Here is a 20,039-nt window from a genome sequence, read left to right on the forward strand (position 1 = left end):
ACAGTACAATGTTGCGTGGGAATGGGTATGGCTGAAATATGCTGTATTTGCACCCAAGCAAATGTCGGCCTTTCTAGCTTTAACACCATTCTTGTTGATGGTGACGTGGCTCTGTGTATGAGGGAGCCCCAGATGTTAGCCTTAAGGGTAAAATGTTAAAGAACCAAACACACTTATAAAAAGGAACAGGGTGACTGTATCTGGACACATGCAGCTTGTAGTGAAGCCACATTGCACCACTGCTTCGTAGCTTCCACAAGTAAATAGTAGATATCACAAGTGCTGAAAATTATTTGCAATAGTAGAATCAGTTTAATCCATTCAAATATTGACAAACCATTGCATTACCTTTCTATATCAGTTTTTTTTAATTGAATTGCCCATAAAGTATGCATCTTACATCTCTGATTGATATATAATGTTCAATAACAAGTAACATTGCATTTATATTAACTGTAACACCATCTAAACACGAGTTCCATTCTTACCATTTCTAAGTTTCGACTGAGAATGGCAGTGAAAATTGTCTTCACACAAACGTATGTTTAGGAGTATGTGAATAGAATATAGATATGGAATGACATTTTTAATGTTCTAATGTTTAAACAAGTGGGTGCCCTGAATGCTGACACCCTGAGCTTGGCTGAGTGTTGTATATTATTCCCTTCTTTACAAACTTAATAAAACTATTTATGGTTCATGACTAGGTCACAATTTGGAAAGGGAGCCGTGCTGGGCAGTTCAAGGGCTGTTTTTGGCATTTTCAAGCATGACCCTTACATGGTCCCGTGAGCCGCCCTACAGGGCTAAATTTGGGCCCCACTAGGAGTTAAAATCAACCTGGGAACCGGCGTCAAATAGACACGGTGATCTGGCCGTGAAAACACTAAGAGATATCCCCGCGGTATACACCAGTCAACCAGGGCTGCACCCTCAATGAGCACCAGCACAATGTTGACCAAAGCATCAGACAGATTACCAAAGCTGATACAATCATGTAAATCTGCCTTATTTGTCCAAATAAAAATAAATGCTGTTCATTCAACATGTCATACAAGTGTAACAGTAAGGTTGCTCAGTTAGCAACCAAGGTCCAAAATCAGTACTTTTCATCTTTCATCATACTGGCAGCCTTCTAATTTTGGTACATTAAAAATTTACTGATTGAGGACTCTTACATTTGGGAGTGTTGGTTGCTTCTTTGCATATAAAAACAAGCTTGGCAAGTAACCTTCCAGCTTAACTCTTTGTTGGTAGGGCACAACGTACACATGTAGTCCTTCAAACTTGCACAAGGTTGCCGAAGCTTGGGGTAATGCATTTTATCGCCTTAATATCTGATGTTAAGGAAGAGATGGTAAGAGAATGTACACAATATTTGATTGTCCTTTTAAGACTTTCACTTCTCTATGGATTTTGGCGCACTGAATAATTCTTTATCATTTGCTATTGCACTGATGTCGAGTTTTGCCACAGCACAAAAAAACCTTGTCCAAGGCTGGTTGGTGGCAGTTTTTACCATGTTCAGTGGTTTCCTGTGTCAGGCCCGAAGGTGGCTGACACCGTTGGGTCGTCTGTAGTGTTGAGTGTGTGACGCCGCGCTGATATGTCGTGCCAGGTGGCATCTGGGCAGCCTTACTGTCTCTACTGCTGCTGAAAGGCTGTCTGTCCGTAGCTGTACTAGAACTGAACAGCAGTCCTGCAGCGTTTACGTCGTTCACGCCAGCTGCTGTCTCCTCGTGCCCCGTCAGCTGTTCCGCCAGGTTAGGTGTGGAGGAGGTGTTCCTTAAACCCTGATGTCGCTGCTTTTTCTTAGACCGTTTCTTCTTTGTGCCATCTATGCCCTAAAACATCAAAGTAAACCACCATTAAGCCATCAATTATTATTACTGAAGCTTGGAAACTTGTTTTCTATCATTACCACATCTTACATCATTGAAAGGCTTGTTTTTATTTTAACGGAGAGTGAACTGCGTAGTACAATATACATTATACAATATTATCATACTAATGAGAAACGACCACTGTTATTATATGGGTAGGTCAGAAGTGAAATTTCCATATTTCTTCAAAAAGGACTCTTTCATCATTTGCCACATGATTTCCACTTGTATCAATAACATATTGAAAAATCAATATTTCTGTTGTATTTTTTAAACTAATATTTGATATAATATAAAATACCAATTTGGAAACCATTCAAACGCCATGTTGTGAGGCTATCCTTTTCACGCCGGTCACCTGTCCAAAGCGGCCACTTTTGTCAGGTCCCCTGGTTGACCGTCTTGAGCAGGTTTGACTGCATGGCAGCCAACAACTCCACTTTATTACAACACAACACAACTGTTCCCCAAACACTGCCAGTCTGACTCACAACATCCAGTGATAGAGTGCAGTATCCCTACCTGTACCTGTCTGTTACACTGTGGTTCCACAATAACAAGCTTGTCCTCTTCACCATCTGGAAGGAAAGACAATAGAACTTGTCTCAGTCTCTGGTCACAAGTCATTGCCCAGACCAGGAATAGAAGCCTGATGAAAACAACTGTTTGGTGAACATTGGTATGAATACATGCCCAGATGTACTTTTAAAAACATGTAGGTTTAGAAGAAGTTAAAGACCATGATGAACTACATGTATATTTTTCCCACTGGATAACAATTGACAAGGCCTGTGTGTATTCCTACATGATAATAATAACTGGGATCCCCCACCTTACATGAATAAAATGGAGACCATGGCATGGAGAACTAGACCCAAGTTATGTTCTGAGTATGAAGTTCATTTCATTACACGCAAATGAGATATGCATTTTTCTCATTAATTATGCAAATCAATTCCTAATTAGCATAATCAACATACCATTACATTGGTCTTCATTTAAGTTACCTACAGGTCACAAATCAGGAAAATGCATTTCCCCCTTCTTGACCTTTTTCAAAGTCATCAACTAAAATGCCCTTTGAGTTCCAAAGAAAGCTGCTAGAGGGCTTAAATTTATGTAACGTCTTCCAAACTGAAAGAGCTATGCTCTACAAGCCAAAAGTCATGACCATAGTTTGTCTAGATCCAAGTGGTCCAGATCATAAAACATAAAAAATCGTGCCCAAAACATAAAAAGGTGACCCAAGATCTGACACACAAAGGCTGCCAAAACTTAACCATCCTGGCAAATGTATTAAAAAGTTATTCACATGACTAGACATAACCTAAAAGTTGATCGTCGCCACAGTAGCTAACATACAAACTGGTACCTGATCTCCGTGGAGGCAGGTCCTCTGTCCTAGTTCTGTATCTGAGCCCTTCCATCTTATCCCGTACATGTTCCTGAAACTGTTCCCCCTGACTGTGGACGAGCTGTGGTGTGTGTCCAGGTCGTGTGTGGATACAGACCATGAACACCACAGCCAGGCACAGCACCTCCACTACCATCAGGAAAATGTGTCTTTCTATAACCTGGAGAACAACAAAAGGAGAACAGGAAAGCTTGAAGTTCACCCATATATTGTATGTTGCATGCTCTGCAGGACATGATCATAAAATGTAGTTAACAGGAAATGGTATTTGGAAATGGATGAGAATTGATGCACGTGTGGATGTCATTCATACAGTATAATCAAATCAACATGGCCTTACATCAATAAGATGGTTTTCACTATGAATTAGAATCAAAATAGGCTGCCTATGCGTTACAGAAAAGGGGCAAGCAGCCCCTTATTTTCCACTGTACACCCACCTTCCTATGTAGGTTGTCTCTGTCAGTGTTGAGGCTCTGGATGTCTGCTGTCAGGTTGGTAATGCTGGCTGCCAGGTTTGCAATGATTTCCTGCTGACGAATATCCTGTTCACAAACAGTCAGTCATCATCATTAGCTCATACCAGTAATAGGGGTGGGTACCGGTACACAAAATTCAGGTCCGGTTCAGGTCCAGAGGATCAGGTCCAGGTCCGGACCTGAACCTGGACCTGATTTAGTATGTGAGAAGTTGTGAATAGGCGATACTTAAAACAATGGTCCTTTTCGCTACAGAGAAATCTGTTTTGTGGAGTATTCGACTCCCAATAGCGTTTTAAAATCTAACTGCCTCTGTACGATTGACAGCAAAACTTGGTAGAAATGACTACAGACTGTCTCTACTCTACTTCGCTCTTGTTGAAGCCCTGAAAGGTGTGAATGCCTGATCATATAATCTGTTCATTTTCCAATAGGTCCGACATCCGGTCCACCAATTTTCTTCAGGTTCGTTTTTTCTGGACCAGTCCAAAAAGAAAAAATGGTTTAATTTGTACAAGTTTACCAGCTAAAACCTTTCACAAAACCATGCATTTTGGAAGAAAAAATTACCCAGAATTATTCTAACTTCAAATAACTCTGAGCCAGATTGTAAGAATATAGCACAAAATGTGCATCTAGAAAATTTGGGTCAGTGTTGGTGACACCTCGTAACTAAAATATCACAGTGTAATGATAAACAATCTGCTCAACAGGTATATTACTTGCCACGGCAACTTGTATACAGGACATTTTATAATATACAAGCTACTAGTTACTAGTCTTTCAACCATACACCTCCAGCACAATCACAGTCATGCACAAATAAACAATGACAGAACATCTCACCCTCTCTTCAGCCTTTCTGGAGTTGTTGGTGAGTTTGGAAATGGTTTTGTTGAAGGCCTTCTGCATCTCGTCCATCTGCTTACGGTATCTGAGTGTACACAAAAATTCATCACAGCACATGTTACAGTGTATCCGCTATATAGGAAATAGCAATTAACAAAAGATTCATGCAAATTACAAACGACAAAACATACGATTAACAAAAGGTGTTTTAAAAAACTGTATATAAACTCTTACAGTAACTGTTCACATTCAAGTGCATTCAAGCTACTCTCATACAACACAATACTATACCATTAGGCTCTGCCCTGAGGCGTCGCCAAAAAATATCACTTTATACATGTACATGTATCACAGCTGAGCTAATATTTCATTCATAATATTTCCTATAACAGCTACATGTATTTCATTCATATACATGTATTTCGTTCTTATATCGTTCATATGGTGTAACAGCCAATATAATGGTAATACTTCCTGTAATAACTTATATGTCATCAACATGCAGTCATCTGATTGGTTCATGACAAGAGAAAATGTAAGAAGAACACACCTTACGGGTAACATTAAATTATTACATTAAAAATGGGCTTTTTAGATTCTTCTTTGTCTTCCAGGTGTGGATGAAATGATGTCACAACCCACTTGATAGAATTGACTTTCGTGATTAAAGCTAAGGGCACAACCCGCCGTACGTGCCATTTTTCCGTTTTTGTGTGTTTTTTTTGAGGCCACATCTGCCATGTATTTCTTAAAAGAGGATTCCGTAGGATTTCATACAGAGGCGGTACTTACCGCTTACAGATCTCAAAAGACTGCCCACGTTTTGGCACGTAGACAGCACGTATTTGCACAAATGGCGGGTTGTGCCCTAAGCTTTACTGTAGCATCTCTTACCTCTGACTAAGCTCCTCCAGGTACCTGCTGCTCAGAGACATGTTCAGCTCCAGAGCCTTGATCCTGTTGTTCAGTCTCATGATCACAGACTCCTTGCCTGTGTGCCCTCCGTGGGAAATGTGCTGGGAGCTCGTGCCGTTCTCATTCTTCTCAGCATAGAAGTCTGACGAGTTCTTAGCCTGCTTGTCCAGACCGTCCGCACTTCCATTCTGTTCAACGGCAGGGGTCGGCTCAGGTGGGCTGGAGTCCTGAGGATCTTGGCTTGAACTTGTGACGATATCATCTTTTACCTGTGCGTTACCTTCAACCTGTGCACTACTGGCTTTATCATGAGTTTGCTTTTTCCCACCATTGTGATTGGAACCAGCAGCAGATACACTTCCAGAAGTTTCTGACTCAGTGGGACTCGAAGCACTGTCAGCTGGCGGGGTTTCCGCACCATCAGTAGTGGATGTAGCGATGTCAGGGCCCCCCACCCCCTCCAGCACAGCTGAGGTTCTCTCACTCCCCTCCAGTGGAGACACAGTGCTGCTAGTGGGGAGCTGATCAGGCTTCAGCTTCTCCTCCCCATCTATAGAACCTGCTGGGTTGCTGTCCTCCCCATGCTGTAAGGTGGGAGATGTGGCAGACATGTCTGTACTTGTGTCAGCCACAGTGTCATTGTCTGAGACTACAGGAAGCAAACCCTTATCATCCCTGTCAGTACTCAAGACCTGGTCTGTACCAGCAGTAGCAGGAGGATCAATTTTCACCCTCTGTTTTGATTGAACGTTGATGTCCTCGTCTTTGTCAGTCTTGCCAAGTTCAACATCATCTGATCTTCCCTCATCGTCTTGTACATCTGTGGCAATGACCAACTTATCTGCCGGAGGTGTGGCGATCTTCTGCTCTTCTTCACATGAAGTTTGAAGGATGAGTTGGTGGAACAGACACCGAGGGTTCCCCTGACACTTCTGTACAGTCTCCAGCTCACTACAAGTCGGACACTGTTGGATGTTTGTCCACTGTCTCTCCCCTAGCGTGCTGCCCTCCACAATACCAGACTCCACCAGGGTGACAATCCCTTCTGATGACTTCTCATGGTCGGGATCCACCCTTCCTTCCTGAGTGCTGGCTACAAGGCTGACAGTTGGTTGGATGGACTTTTGATCTTGAACAGAGTGGGTTTCTTGTGGGGAGGGATCCAGTGGCAGAGAAGACAATGGTGGTGTTTGGTCCTCAGATGTCACTGTGCTAAATATAAGACAGTTCACATTAGTTTCACAATGCCTTACATGGATTATCTTTTAAACTAAAACTGCTGGTCTCCTATTGTAACAACTTTCTAATGTGTTTGTGTTATGGCAATGTGTGGCATGATGGTTAAAGTCTCTTTCTAACTATAGACTTAACTTTTGGGGCAATTCCCTCTGAAGGAGCAATATAAATACAAAAAGGTCTAGAAAATGGTTTTTTGATTTCAGGTTTTAAAGAAAAGAATTAAAAGGTCTTATATTGTACACCTGGGAAATGCACTTAAAACAACTTACCTCACTTAACTCAGGTGGAGATGACTACAAGTACATAGCTTCAAATGTAGTTAATAACCCACAGAGTTTAATGTACGTCTGCTAGGTCCAAATGTGAAATGTCATGCACCATAGCTTGTAAAGAATATGAGTTATGAAAGCTGAATTTCTGCCGGAGTGCCTAGGACAAGTGCCAGGGGCCGCAAATCTAACCATTTCATTGACAGGACATGTCCTAATCAAAAAACAAATTTCACGACAATCCCTACCAAAGACATAGCATTGGTGGAAAAGGTAATAAGACTAAGATAATTTCTTTTGTAAGAGGACTTTTAATTACCTTCGAAGTCAAACTTAATGTATTTTTTAGCTCAAATAACTACTGTTTAGTAATCGTGTGCAATATCTGCTGATACTATGCAATATCCGCAAATGTGCAATATCCATATCCGCTAATGTGCTAATACTGTTTTTGAACAGTTGTCTTCTGGTTTTGACAATTGCAATGCGGCAGTGTAATTCAGGGTCTTGATAATTACCCTGCTATCTGTACCATGTTGTGTAAGAAGAAATAAACCATTATATATAAGACAGAATAGAAGCCTTACTGTTTGACTGTAGAGTGTGCGGTGCTGGTAGGAGTAGGCTGGATGTTTCTGCTCTCCTTCCCTGAACCATCGTGGTCTGGCACTGACACATTCACTGTTCTGTTAATGTCTGACATGCAGAAAGAGAACTGGTTGGTAGACATAAAAAATGAGGCAATATCATTCCAGATTTGGTTCTATCGTACTTACAAGGCCGAAAATAATTTCATCAGGTCAGTAGATCATGGGACATAAGAGTTTTCCTTTACACAACCAGTTTTTCTCACCTGCTGACATTTCGATACCTGTCAGACATCTTTCTCCCAGCTTCTAACTGGAGTTTTGCTTCTTGCTGCTATATGTAGCTGATGTAGGTGGCGCTTTTGCAAACTCAGCCATGTTGGGGATAGTGTTCTCGCCACAAAAGCGCCACCTACATTGGCTACATATAGCGGCGAGAAGCAGTTAGAAGCTCTGAGGAAGATGTCTGACAGACATCAAAACGTCAGCAGGTGAGAAAAACTGGTTGTGTAAAAGAAAACTCTTATGTCCTGTACTTACAAGGGTTCTCCTGGCAGTGTAGTTACTTAACTCACAAATCTGCTCATTATGAACTCTCAACAACACAAATTTTCACACAAAGAAAACTGGTCTGGAAATTATCCCATATATATATATATAATTATGGCTGTACTTAGACTGTGCTTAAGCAGGTTCAAGGTTTCTTTCTGTTCTTACTTACCCAGACAAGGTTCTGGATACTCAAGGGTTGGTTCAAGGAAAGTGTTCTCCACTGATACTTGTCCTTTTGCTTCATGGGGTTCTGTAGAGGCCATGCCGTCTGAGGGACCTGTAAATACCTTGGCAGCTTGCTTCACAATATTCAAAACTGCATCTGTAAGGAATGTGCAACAAATTACATGAATTGATGTAAACCTAAAAAAGGCTAAAGACTACTAAAAGCTGAAGGGATATTTTTCCTGCCTATGCTGTATTTTGTAGCCTGGGTACCATCCGGAAAGTAGTTTGCTCTGGCATTCATTATATACTATATACAGTCGCTTTTAGCTCTGACATTTATTATACACTATATACAGGTACAGTCGCTTCTCTGCTGTTCCGTCTGGGAACCTTGCCCCGTTAACGTCTGAAATTGTCCAAGTTTTGGACACAGGAGCTAATTGGTCCCTACACGAGCGAATTATGGAATGGGTTCAAGCGCTCGTTTGAACAGGCCGATACACCCTCCGTCTGCTTGTGGGAGGCCTGTTGTCATCGAACAGGCGCTCTAGAACCCATCCTTACTTCACTCATTAACTGCTGTTAGCACCAAACAGTTTGAATGTGCAGGTCTCCAGACGGATAGCAGAAGCGAACATAGGAACAAACTACTATCCAGATGGTACCCATGTGGTACTTTGTCTTATCATCTCTTACCTTTAGCACTGCCGAACAGGTTGGAGTCAGGGGACAGTGGAATGGACTCATCTGGGAACAACTCGTCCTCCGGATCCACAACACTTTCAGGGTGCTGCTCTGTTTCCTCTATCTCCTCTTCCATACTGGTACCAAACACTCTACATACACAACAGAACACACACTCAGTAATACACTCATTTTTTTACCGGTGCGTAGCACCGGCTTTGAATCGACAGAAGCGGTTGGTCCAACAGTTCGTTTGGATGCATGGATGGATGCATGGATCGGTCAATTTAACCAAACCCTTCTAATAGTCCTTGTATACGCCTGATTGCATAATTCAGTCAGCGTGGCCAACGGTCTAAAGTTAGGCACAGTGCTTAATACAGCAGTTTGCTTCTGCAGCCGTGGATCGTGGGTTCAAACCCCACATGCTACAATTTTTTTCCCTTGTTAGACAAATCTCATGTACTGTTTTTTTTTTAATAGAAGAAAGACAAATTCAGTAATTCGATGTTTAAAAACTCTTTTTTTCGTGTGATTTTGTTTAACATCCAGGCTTTTTCCAAAATATGCACCGGCCAGCTTTTTTCAGAAGCTTTCTTGTTTAACGAGATTCAAAGAAAGATCACGAGACCACTTTAAGGCAATGAACTAAGAAGTTGGAAGCTCAGAGATAGCAGTGGACATTTGTTTTCAAGGCTGATAAGTTGTAGACAGGAGGGAAACAATACAGTGAGTTCCATAATTTTGCTGTCCGGGGAAAGAAACTGTTGCTGTAGAAGGACTTGGAAACCAGCAATTAAACAGTAAAGAAATGTGAGTTTGAAGAGAACCTAGTGTTGTGCTGAAAGGCTCTCAAGTAGTGTGAGATCATTTCTTCATTGAATTAAATTCTTAATGAATAATATTTCAGGATTGTTAATGAGCTCAGTTCACGCCAATGCAGTATGTTCGCACCAATGTTATCAAGTCAAATTGTGACCCAGCGCAAACAAAGAATAACATGCTTTGACTGACAAGGATAATGTAGAATGTTATATATATTATATATAATGAGAAACAATATTGAATATACATGACAGTGTACTCACCTAAACAAGCTCAAAGGACAGTAATGTTCACTGCCGTAGTGAGACAACATTTCCACCTGAAAAGGTATGACACCTGTAAGAACTCTTTTCAGAAGAAAACAGTGCCTTATTATTATTGTCATTACACACATTCGCAAAATACAACATTATTTTCTACAGCTTTTCAAAATCATATTGCTACAACCCTTAGTGTCAGAACTGGGTGTCCATTGCGACATCAATGCAAAGCAATCAACATCTGATTCTACATTTAATTGTAAAAGCCCATTGTCATTCCATACTACACATTATTGTTTTAGGTACATATAGCTTAGTTTATAGAACTTAAGTCACGCATGATGCCATACTTTGTACCTTGTATAATTGTTGTGCAATAAAGTCATTATTTGCCTTGGAGGTAGAAATCTTCAGCCAGAAGTATGATTTTTTTATGCTCCACTGTTCAGTAAGACCAACGAAAAAATGTTGTGTTTCCTGTGAGTCACATACATGTAGCTTCCAAGTTCCAGTTGGATTTTTTTTCAGCCTAATAATACTGCTTGTCCTAGCTCATGAAGGATAAATATATATATTATGCACAAAAATAAAGTTTGACATTGAAAGACAAGTGTCCTCATGCATTTTAGTTTATATTGTTTACACAGTACTATGATATGTCTCACTAGAGTTTTGGCCAGGCTAAAAAAATTACAAGAAAAAAATCCCTACCTACATATCGACCCTAATTTTTTTCAGAGCTGAAAGAGGAAGCACAACATTTTTTTTCTAGGCCTAATGGTGTTTGTATATCACCATGTATATTAATGGACGAGGCCATGTAAACACCAACCTTCAGGTACTTGTTGAAGAGTTTTTCATCCAGTGGAAAAGACTGGATGGATCTCTCATTCGCCATGTGGAATGTACCAAGGAGTTGCCACTCTCGGGCGGGGTACCTTACAACAAAGAATAATTACTAAGTTCCTGCTTCAGTACGGATTAAGTTTAAAGGTTTTAATATATTCTTCTCATACATCAAGGCATTGAGTGCTAACCAAGCCATATCATTTTATCATGGAATTATCAGCAAAATCATGACAAGTCTCAGATGAGTTCCTAACATCAATGAAAATCATGTGTCATAACAATGAACCTGCCAGAATAAAAATGTTTACTTAAGTATCCCACAGGATGTACAATGTACCAAGTGAAAGTGAATTTCCGGCTTTCCACAATCATGGCTTTTTCCATTGTGAGGAAATCCAGATACATTTAAGCGCTGGTGCTCTTGGGTACAAAAATGTGCAATATCCAGATACAGTCAAACCTGTACTAGCGGCCATCTTTGCATAGCGACGACTTTGCCATTGTGGTCACTTTTTGTCGGTCCCTTGGATTTTTCCCATTGTCCTATAAGCATTAAGAAATAGTCTATAGCGGCCACCTGTCCAACGCGGTCACTGCCACATGATTTCCGGTCCCGTAGCTACAGAAACACTGCTTATTGCAACCATACAGCGGCCGTATGTCACCCTGTACCAAGTTTAGAATCGTAATTTGCGAGGAGTTGGAGTTCCCGACAAGGTCATTTTGGTGGTAGTGGTAGGTACGCGTGCCTTGATCGTTAGAGCCCAAGTCTTTACCAACATTGTGCATGGCAATATCAATCATTTTTGGTAGATTTGACTTTGGCAGGGTCAGTTGAATTTTGAGACAATGAAGTTGGTACTGAAATCATGTGTAACTTATTGCTCGTGGTCAATTAATCAACATTTTCTCTATAGTGGCCACCTGTCTATAGTGGCCACATTTCTCCAGTTCCTTGGGTGGCTGCTATAGATAGGTTTGGCTGTACATTTAAGCGCTGGAGCTCTTGGATATAAAAGTATGCAATATCCAGATATTGACCTTCTCCATTGTCTCATATTCATAACTCCACCCTGATGTTTATTGGTGATCAAAATTGTGCATGCAGGCTGCATCACATATCTGTAGGATTATCAATGGGGACATTAAAAAGTTAAGTGCTACATGAAGTACCTGATTGGTAAGGTTAAAAGATATGTTTTTGTCAATGTTGGTTTGTTGGTGTGTGTGTCTGTCCCCATAACTGAAGAATGCCTGGGCAGATTGTCTTGATAATTGGCATGTGGGTAGGTCTTGACAAGACCTCAAAATGATTAGATTTTGGGCCCCTATATCAGTCTCTAATTTTAGTCACATGTTCATTACATGTTCTGGACAAGCTACATGTACGGTCATGATTTTTGGTTGGTACAGTGTTCTAGGTAACTCTAGCTATCTAATTCTGTCTGTAGTGGCAACCAACTAGTCTGTGTAACAAACTCCGCTGTCCAGGGCTGTAACTGGCCCCTACCTGGCGGATGTTTGGCGGGCTGCTATAAGCGAGATTTAATCAGACAGGCTAGCAACCAACAATACATGATAGCATAGCATCCCACCTTTCTGACGTTGAGACCTTAAAAGACTCTGGCACGGAGGAGAAAAGTTCAAAGTTGGCGATGTCGATCTGCTTCAGCTGAATGGGTTCACAAAGCTCTACTATAAACCTGCAGTGGGTTTAAACAATGACACTGTTACTTTCTTATACCACACTTCATCGTAGACATCATGTTATAATGAATCTGAATATAATCAGAATATGTTTAACGGTATTTGAGAATCCCTACCTGCCTAAGTGCTTAAGCCATGCAAGGACTGGCCCTTTGCTTCTCTCCTTTAGGAATCTCCATACATACCAATCCCTAACTAACAAGCTTTTTTTTCAGGGCCGTAATAAGACACGCAACATTTTTTCCTATGCCCTATCTCTATATGTAACAATTGAGAAAAGTAATACCCTATTAATGGCCCTATTTCCAAGGGAGCTCAATGGTATACTGGTAAGCCCATGAGTCAAGGTACATGTACCATGAACAACATTCTGGACAGATGAAATGCACATCAACAGATCTAGAAGTCCTTGAAAAACAAAGAACTGATCAGTTTACAAACACTCACCAAATCTTGGCGCTACAGGGGTTCAACATGTACATGTCCTTGTTTTCCACTAGCACAGAAGATGAGTGCTGTATGGGGTACATCAAAGAGAAGTTAGATATTTGTTTCATTTGCTTTCCACAAAGTAGGATTTTTGCAAGCTGTGGTGCCAGGTACTGAATCGACTTCTACAATCAATGTGACGTCATGGAAAGAATAATCATCCTGGTGTTAACAACGAAATGCTTGAAGTACGATCTTGGATTTTTTAAATATGTTAAATAATATCAGCAAGGTGTACATTTAGTATATAAATGTCCATGATTTGTGAGAATAACTATTATTATTAAATATTTATAATCAGACAAATAAATGCACTTCAATGTCATTGGTGTCAGACACACTTTAAAAGATAAGAAAAACCAAAAACTTACAAAATACACTTCCTGTATGAAAGAAATTTGCTTCAAATTTCAATGAGATTTTTGCTTGCTCCTAACAGTTCTAGCCACTGTCTCTGTGTAAAGGAGGTATCTGACACTTCAGAACTTAACTGAATAGAAAAAATTAAGAAACTTCAATTGATTATCAAATATATATTGTTTTTTTAATGATTAACATTGTGTATCTTATATCATTTGAAACATTGTTCACAACTCTTTAAAATGATGTTCCATTACTGTTAGATAATCATGCTTCATATTGCACATTGAATGCCATGTTCCTGTACTGACTTGCATTTCTCTGTTAGCAGACAGGATCTTGGCTCCACACTCCACTGATCCATAGTTATGTCTGCCCTTCTGGGTCTTCAGGCCCTGAGTCGACACTTTGGATTGTCCTGACTGACCTGAGATGAGAGCAAGTACATCGTACTGTAAATGCAGAAACATCGTAGTATCATACTAACACTTGTAACAGGTTTAACTATTAATTACAGTCCCAATCTTTGAACATTGAATACAGATTTATCAAATGTCCAGCCAAGTCATGCAATCCAGCCTGCTGCTATATGTGACTCATATTTAGAAAAATTATGAGTTTTGAAAAGGTACATGTACCTGACGGATAAAGGTTCAGGCTGGTTATAATATTATGTTATTTGATACAGGCCACTAACCATTGGAATTCTGCTTTTTTTCCCTCTCTTCTTGTTCTAGCATTCTTTTCTTCCACTCATCAAATGATGGCATGTCATCATCTTCCTTGTGTGCAACCAAATCTTCCTCCTCAGCACTATCCTTTGTACCAGTCTCTGCTGTCTTCTGCTTGTCAGCAATATCCTCTGTACCAGTCACTGCTGTTTCCTGCTTGTCAGCACTATCCTCTGTATCAGAAATTGCTGTCTTCTGCTCTTCAATACTATCCTCTGTATCAGTCACTGTTGTCCCTTGCTTATCAGCAATATCCCCTGTACCAGTCACTGCTGTCCCCTCTTTTGCAACACTATCCTCTGCACCAGTCACTGCTGTCTTCTCCTCTTCAACACTATCCTCTGTACCAGTCACTGCTATCCCCTGTTTCACAGCACTATCTTCTATGTCAGTCTCTGCTGTCTCCTCTGTGTCAGCATTAATCTCTGTACCAGTCACTGCTGTCCCCTCTTTTGCAGCACTATCTTCTGTACCAATCACTGCTGAATTCTGCTCTTCACACTGTCCCCTGTACCAGTCACTGCTGTTTCCTGCTCCTGTATGTCCAGAATCTCATCTCCAGCCATCTCTCCATCTAATTTAGGAATGACATCATCCCCTATGGTTTTTGATTTTGTCCTGTCAGCATCAGCACTGATCTCTGTTACTGTAAGAGGCTGGACCATTACAGCAGGTTCTTCGTTAGATTCAACAGCATCCTAGGACACACAAAAAGAATTATTTTGATTCCATTATTTGGATGACATCCATGCGCACATCAATTTTCCAATACCCCCCACCCACACTGACCACTTAGATTTCATAATGCAAAACAATTTTTTTCCCACATACATTTGCATCAGTTTTGCAGTTGCCAGGGGTTGTCATCCATATAATCAAATCTGCACAGCCTTACTTGCAGGATAACCAAGAAACATGTACTAGTACAAAACAGAGAAAATCAGAAAACAGTGGCTTGTCCAACAGTATGCCTTGTAGTTGTACATACTTGAGTCTGAGAATCCTTCAGTGGTGAGATGTCAGGTTTGACTGAGCCTCCTGTCTGCTTCAGTCGAGTGGTGGGGACTGGTTTATCTGTGTGCTGGGGTACATGCTCAGTCTGCTGGTCCTTAGGTAGGTCCTTCTCTACAGCTGGGCTACAATCAAGATTGAAAGGAAAGACAAATTTCAAATGTATAAGTCTACAATACTATGCTACACCTCAATAGCCTGGGTACCATTCGGATAGTATTTCGCTCCTATGTTTGCTTCTGCTATCCGTCTGGAGACATGCACATTCAAACCTTTTGGTGGTTACGTCATTTAATGAGCGAATTAAGGAATACGTTTCTTAAACGATCGTTCGATGAGAATGGGTTATCTCGCAAGTGGACAGAGGGCTTGTCCGGTGTTGGAATGCCTGTTCGAACAATCAAGTTCCATTCCATAATTCGCTCAAGTGTAGGGACCAATCAGTGCCTGCATCCAAAATTTGGACGATTCCAGACATTAACCTGGTCTAGGATCCCAGACGGAACAGCAGAGAAGCGATATACAGTATAGTATATAATGAATGTCAGCGCTAGAAGCGACTGTATACAGTATATAATGAACACTGCAGCAAACTACTTTCCAGATGGTACCCATGGCCAGGCTAACACCTCAAGGTATGAGACAAAGAAGAATTTCTGCTCCCGAAGGGGCAAAGCGGATAAGTCGGACAAAGTGAGTCCTACTACGCTAAATATACCATCATTTCTGATCCACTTGTTTTACAGATGTCTGCCATGGACCTGTTCTCTCTCACTGTTTGAAAGTCACACTGTATGCTGACTGATGAGTGACTGAATTTGGCGATGTCATATAAAAAAAAAAATCAAGCTGGCTTTCTTTATATCTTATCATTATGGAAAGGATATACACAATCCTTCTCCTCCTGCCCTATCATCATGTGCATTCTGCTGAATGTGACTGTGATGAAGAAACCCACCTTGGCAATGCTGATTCTGCAGATTCTTCAACTTTTTGTGAATCCACTGGCTGGTCTGTGCTCACCTTTCCTTCATCCTCTGTCAGAGCCCTATAATGGTACCAAACATAAAGTTGCTAATTTCTCTTTTCTCTTACTTTCTAATGTTATAGTCCGGCGGCATAGCTGAAAAAATCATGCTAATTGTGCACTTTTGTCTAAAAGCACCAAATTTGGCACACACATAGTCAAACATGTTCTAAGCAAATCTAGATATGGAGGCATCTCAATTTCAGCCCAGGAGCACTTTAGCAGCACTTTGAATTTAGAGCCCCGGGAAATGGAATACCCATTTTGGAGATTTTTTAGGGGGAGGGGCAAAAAACTAAACATCGTTGTTTCTTCTTTAAAATTCATAGGTTGGTAGAACTAGTCACTACAACCTCCGAAATATGTTTCCTTTTTCAATATTCAGCTTTGATAGAAAATTATTAGCCCTAAAATCGGATTTTTTTGGAGATTTTTTTATCAAAAATATATACTTTACTTTCCAATATCATGCATTTATTCACATTACCTATAGGGCCTTGCCTGATGATTTAGTCTTACTGTGGGTATCATACGCTGCATATCAAACTTTAAATGATCGAAATTCGTCAATGAAATCTGGAGATATGAATGTGTGAAGGATGACATGTCTGCCAGCTTGTATTGACAATATCGTTGCTAGGGCCGTTGCTAAGGCTGTTGCTAGGGAGGTTTCAGATTGTACTCCACAACAAAACTGATACACAGAACGAACTTTTCTGCAGTATTTTGCTCTGAATACAACAGTAAAAGTATAAGGAATAGTCTAAAAATGTTCAACGTTTAGCAGATGCAGAAATATGTTTTTTATACGTTGTTTCTATCAGAATCATTAGCAAAACCGTTGCTAAGGCCGTTGCTAAGGGGGTACTCAGTCATGTTTCAAGCAAAGACCAGCAGAGAGTCAAGTTCTCTGACACGTTATTTTGCTCCTGTCATATTGTAAATCACGCATAACTGTGAAAAATATCATAATTGATTGGAAAGGTTAATTTGGGCTCTACATGGGGGATATGGCGATACCTGAAAAGGAATTACCTTGATTTTGCACATTTTTATTTTAATTTTTGCTTATTTAGTACATACCTTACTAAATCACTGCATATATCTAGTATATATGTCGTACACAATTATAAGGCTCTCCACGGGGGTTACCAGGACTCCACATAAGTGACACCGATTAATACCCAGGACACATGGATGCAGGATTACGTCATGGATATTGAAAATTTATATCTAGAAACAAGACCATAACAAAGGTCAAGAACAAGGCTATGGAATGAATGCAATTTTGTACGTTTGTTGATCAGGTTCTCTGACACATAAATTTGCTCATGTCATCCTGATAGAAACGTGAGTATCTTGTTGACTTTTGTATAGATGGGTGCCTTCAAAAAATGGAATTGCACAGGAAAACCAAGCAAACTATGCTAAGGTCGGAAGGTTGGGGTCTGTCAAATTAGGTCATTCTTTGTATGTGTGACAATAGTTAGATATGTAAAACTTTGAACAGCCATATGATTAAAACTGAAAATTACTGAAATTGCAATGGCTACCCTCATAGATTTGATGAAGATACTCTGATGAAGATACGAACGTAAGGTTAAACATTGTATTTACACATAGGAAATGGGCTCCCTACTTTTCCGGACCAAAAAGTGAGGATGAGGCATTGAATTTAAGAGGATGTACTAGGAGATTACTTGAACCACTAAACGTAGACTTTTAATCTCTTGAAAGTTTAGTCATTTTTTAAGGCGCATTACCTCCCATGCTCCCTCAGCACATTGGAGGTAATGCACCCGGTGGATGGTGTTGCTGGAGAGAAGAATAATCAATCGCCGTATCAGGATTCTCAATGTGTTTTTAGGGGGGGGGGCATAATAAGTCAGAACTTAAACTTTAACTGCTGCTAACAATAGCCATTGTCTGAGAGCGATGTGCTGAGATAGACAATAGTCTTTCTGAAGTACAAAAGACCCGTGAATAGTTCCATCATGTTGGTACGCGTACGTCACTGGATGAAGATACTTTTTTCACAACCTTTATTTTATTTTTACCGATGTTTCGGTGACCGTCAGCGCCATCCTCAGGGCAATTCTGACTGGTGCACAGTGTAGTGCAGCTATGGGTATTGCTGCTAACAGATGCAAATACATCAGTGGAAACAAAGCAAGGGCTGTGAAAAAATAGTCTCATAACTATTCAAGTACAAAATATGTTTGATAAGGGCATCCTCACAGAGAAACAAAGGCGTCCACTATGCTTTACTTTTGAACAGTTGTCTTTAGCCATTCACAGCTCAAAGCTCCATTTGCTACGAGTAGTATAAGCCAGGATCTAAGCCTGTGTACCGTCTGATTTCTACCGGGGCTCCTTGCACTCGCAGCTAGCCGGCATCTTACAAAACAGTCTTCTTTGTAGCTGCTAGATAAGCAATTGGCTTTCGTAGTTATGGACTGATTTATGAAATTCTTTTCATTAAAATACAAAGAGCAGGTGACTTTTTTCGAACTGACACGTCGCTGAAATGCTTAATCACAAGGGAGACAATGGCAAGTATGGTTTGAATTGTTTTGTCCACATTTACAATTGCCATCAGGGTTGGTCAGCTTTGTGCCATTCTCCAAATTGTGCTTTAGACCATCAAGTTCGGGAATCATTCACTACCAAAAATGATTTGAATTATTGAATTGAATTAGGACAGTACAGCAGTTACTGTGCTGATTTTGTCTCTGCCAGCATTTTGACTTCACAGACCCTTGGGCAGGTAAGGACATTTGCGACCATATTGTAGCATCGATGAAGTGTTCGCTTGTCGTCTAGCTTACGGTAACAGGGAAACAGCAAGGACAGAAGGTGAAGAGAGACAATTGATTTTCATGAATTAGCAGGAAAGACGCCTAGGTAAAAATGTACTCCCATCTAATAGATGTCGCAAAATAACGTCATCACTAAAAAAAAATTTATAGCTTGCACTATTCGGCTAGGATTTTGCGGGTGTGAAAGACACAGACGGACAACCTGGCCCTGCTGGTCACCACAGACAACACACAGCCAGGCCAACATAACCCTGATACTGAACACCATACACACATAAACAGGCCAGGTTCGTTAACAAACTCAATCTATATTAAATAACTGGTCAAATCATAATTGACACTCAAACACACAGAAAACAACACAACCGACATAAACCATAATTACGTCACAGAGTATGTTACCTACGGTCACTCGTTATTGTTGATGCCTGTCAAGTGTTAATTTTCTTATTGGTCTAAACTCCGGTCAACTGATTTTTTTTCAGGTCAGTTTTCCCCGTTTTTACCGGTACGATGTACCATACCCATTACTGCCAAGTAGTGTCTGTACCCTTATATAAGTGCCAACACCCCCACAGTATTGTTAATACCCCCAGTAATGTCAGTTCTCACTGTAGTGTCCATATACCCACAGTAGTGTCTGATCTGTACCCTCAGTAGTGTCCTTACTCCCTGAAGTGTCCGATTTGTACACCCAGTAGTGTCCATACCCCCTGTAATGCCCATTGATTCTGTAGTGTCCGTTCCCCCAGTAGTGTCCTTAGCCCCTGTAGTGTCTGATGTGTACCCCAGTAGTGTCCTTATCCCCTTTAGTGTCTGATCTGTATACATGTCCCCCAGTAGTGTCCGTACCTACTGTAATGCCCATTAATTCTATAGTGTCCGTTCCCTCAGTAGTGTCCTTAGCCCCTGTAGTGTCTGA

General features: G+C 40.6%; 2 protein-coding genes across 3 annotated transcripts in view; both read right to left on the reverse strand.

Annotated features, from left to right (window-relative positions):
- Nucleotides 1-292: 292 nt before the first annotated feature.
- On the reverse strand, nt 293-14,736 carry LOC118420776 (SUN domain-containing ossification factor-like). Its single transcript, XM_035827761.1, has 15 exons — nt 14,227-14,736; nt 13,841-13,956; nt 13,128-13,195; nt 12,569-12,676; nt 10,957-11,062; nt 10,128-10,183; nt 9,052-9,191; nt 8,357-8,509; nt 7,636-7,744; nt 5,520-6,752; nt 4,623-4,710; nt 3,738-3,842; nt 3,256-3,457; nt 2,406-2,461; nt 293-1,844 (listed from the first exon to the last, which is right to left on the reverse strand). The coding sequence occupies exons 1-15, from the start codon at nt 14,297-14,299 to the stop codon at nt 1,440-1,442; spliced, it is 3,018 nt and encodes a 1,005-aa protein (XP_035683654.1). The 5' UTR covers nt 14,300-14,736; the 3' UTR covers nt 293-1,439.
- Nucleotides 14,695-20,039, reverse strand: part of LOC118420777 — a 9,852-nt gene continuing 4,507 nt past the window's right edge. Inside the window, exons 4-6 of one of the 2 annotated variants that reach the window (XM_035827762.1) lie at nt 16,230-16,319; nt 15,249-15,408; nt 14,695-14,958 (exon numbers count right to left, since the gene is read on the reverse strand). In XM_035827762.1, coding sequence (XP_035683655.1) covers nt 14,737-14,958; nt 15,249-15,408; nt 16,230-16,319 — 472 coding nt within the window. In that variant the 3' untranslated portion in view covers nt 14,695-14,736. The remainder of the gene's footprint in view (nt 14,959-15,248; nt 15,409-16,229; nt 16,320-20,039) is intronic. The other variant, XM_035827763.1, reaches the window with a different exon arrangement.

The sequence above is a fragment of the Branchiostoma floridae genome, chromosome 8, assembly GCF_000003815.2.
Source record: "Branchiostoma floridae strain S238N-H82 chromosome 8, Bfl_VNyyK, whole genome shotgun sequence".
Lineage (NCBI taxonomy): Eukaryota > Metazoa > Chordata > Leptocardii > Amphioxiformes > Branchiostomatidae > Branchiostoma > Branchiostoma floridae.

Excerpts from the sequence above, each read along its gene's own strand:
- LOC118420776 (XM_035827761.1), bottom strand. The coding sequence starts at position 14,299 with ATGCCATCATTTGATGAGTGGAAGAAAAGAATGCTAGAACAAGAAGAG. Across the intron at positions 4,711-5,519 it reads CTGGAGGAGCTTAGTCAGAG|ATACCGTAAGCAGATGGACG; the intron begins GTAAGAGATGCT and ends GTGTACACTCAG. Across the intron at positions 2,462-3,255 it reads CCTGCCTCCACGGAGATCAG|ATGGTGAAGAGGACAAGCTT; the intron begins GTACCAGTTTGT and ends CTTTCCTTCCAG.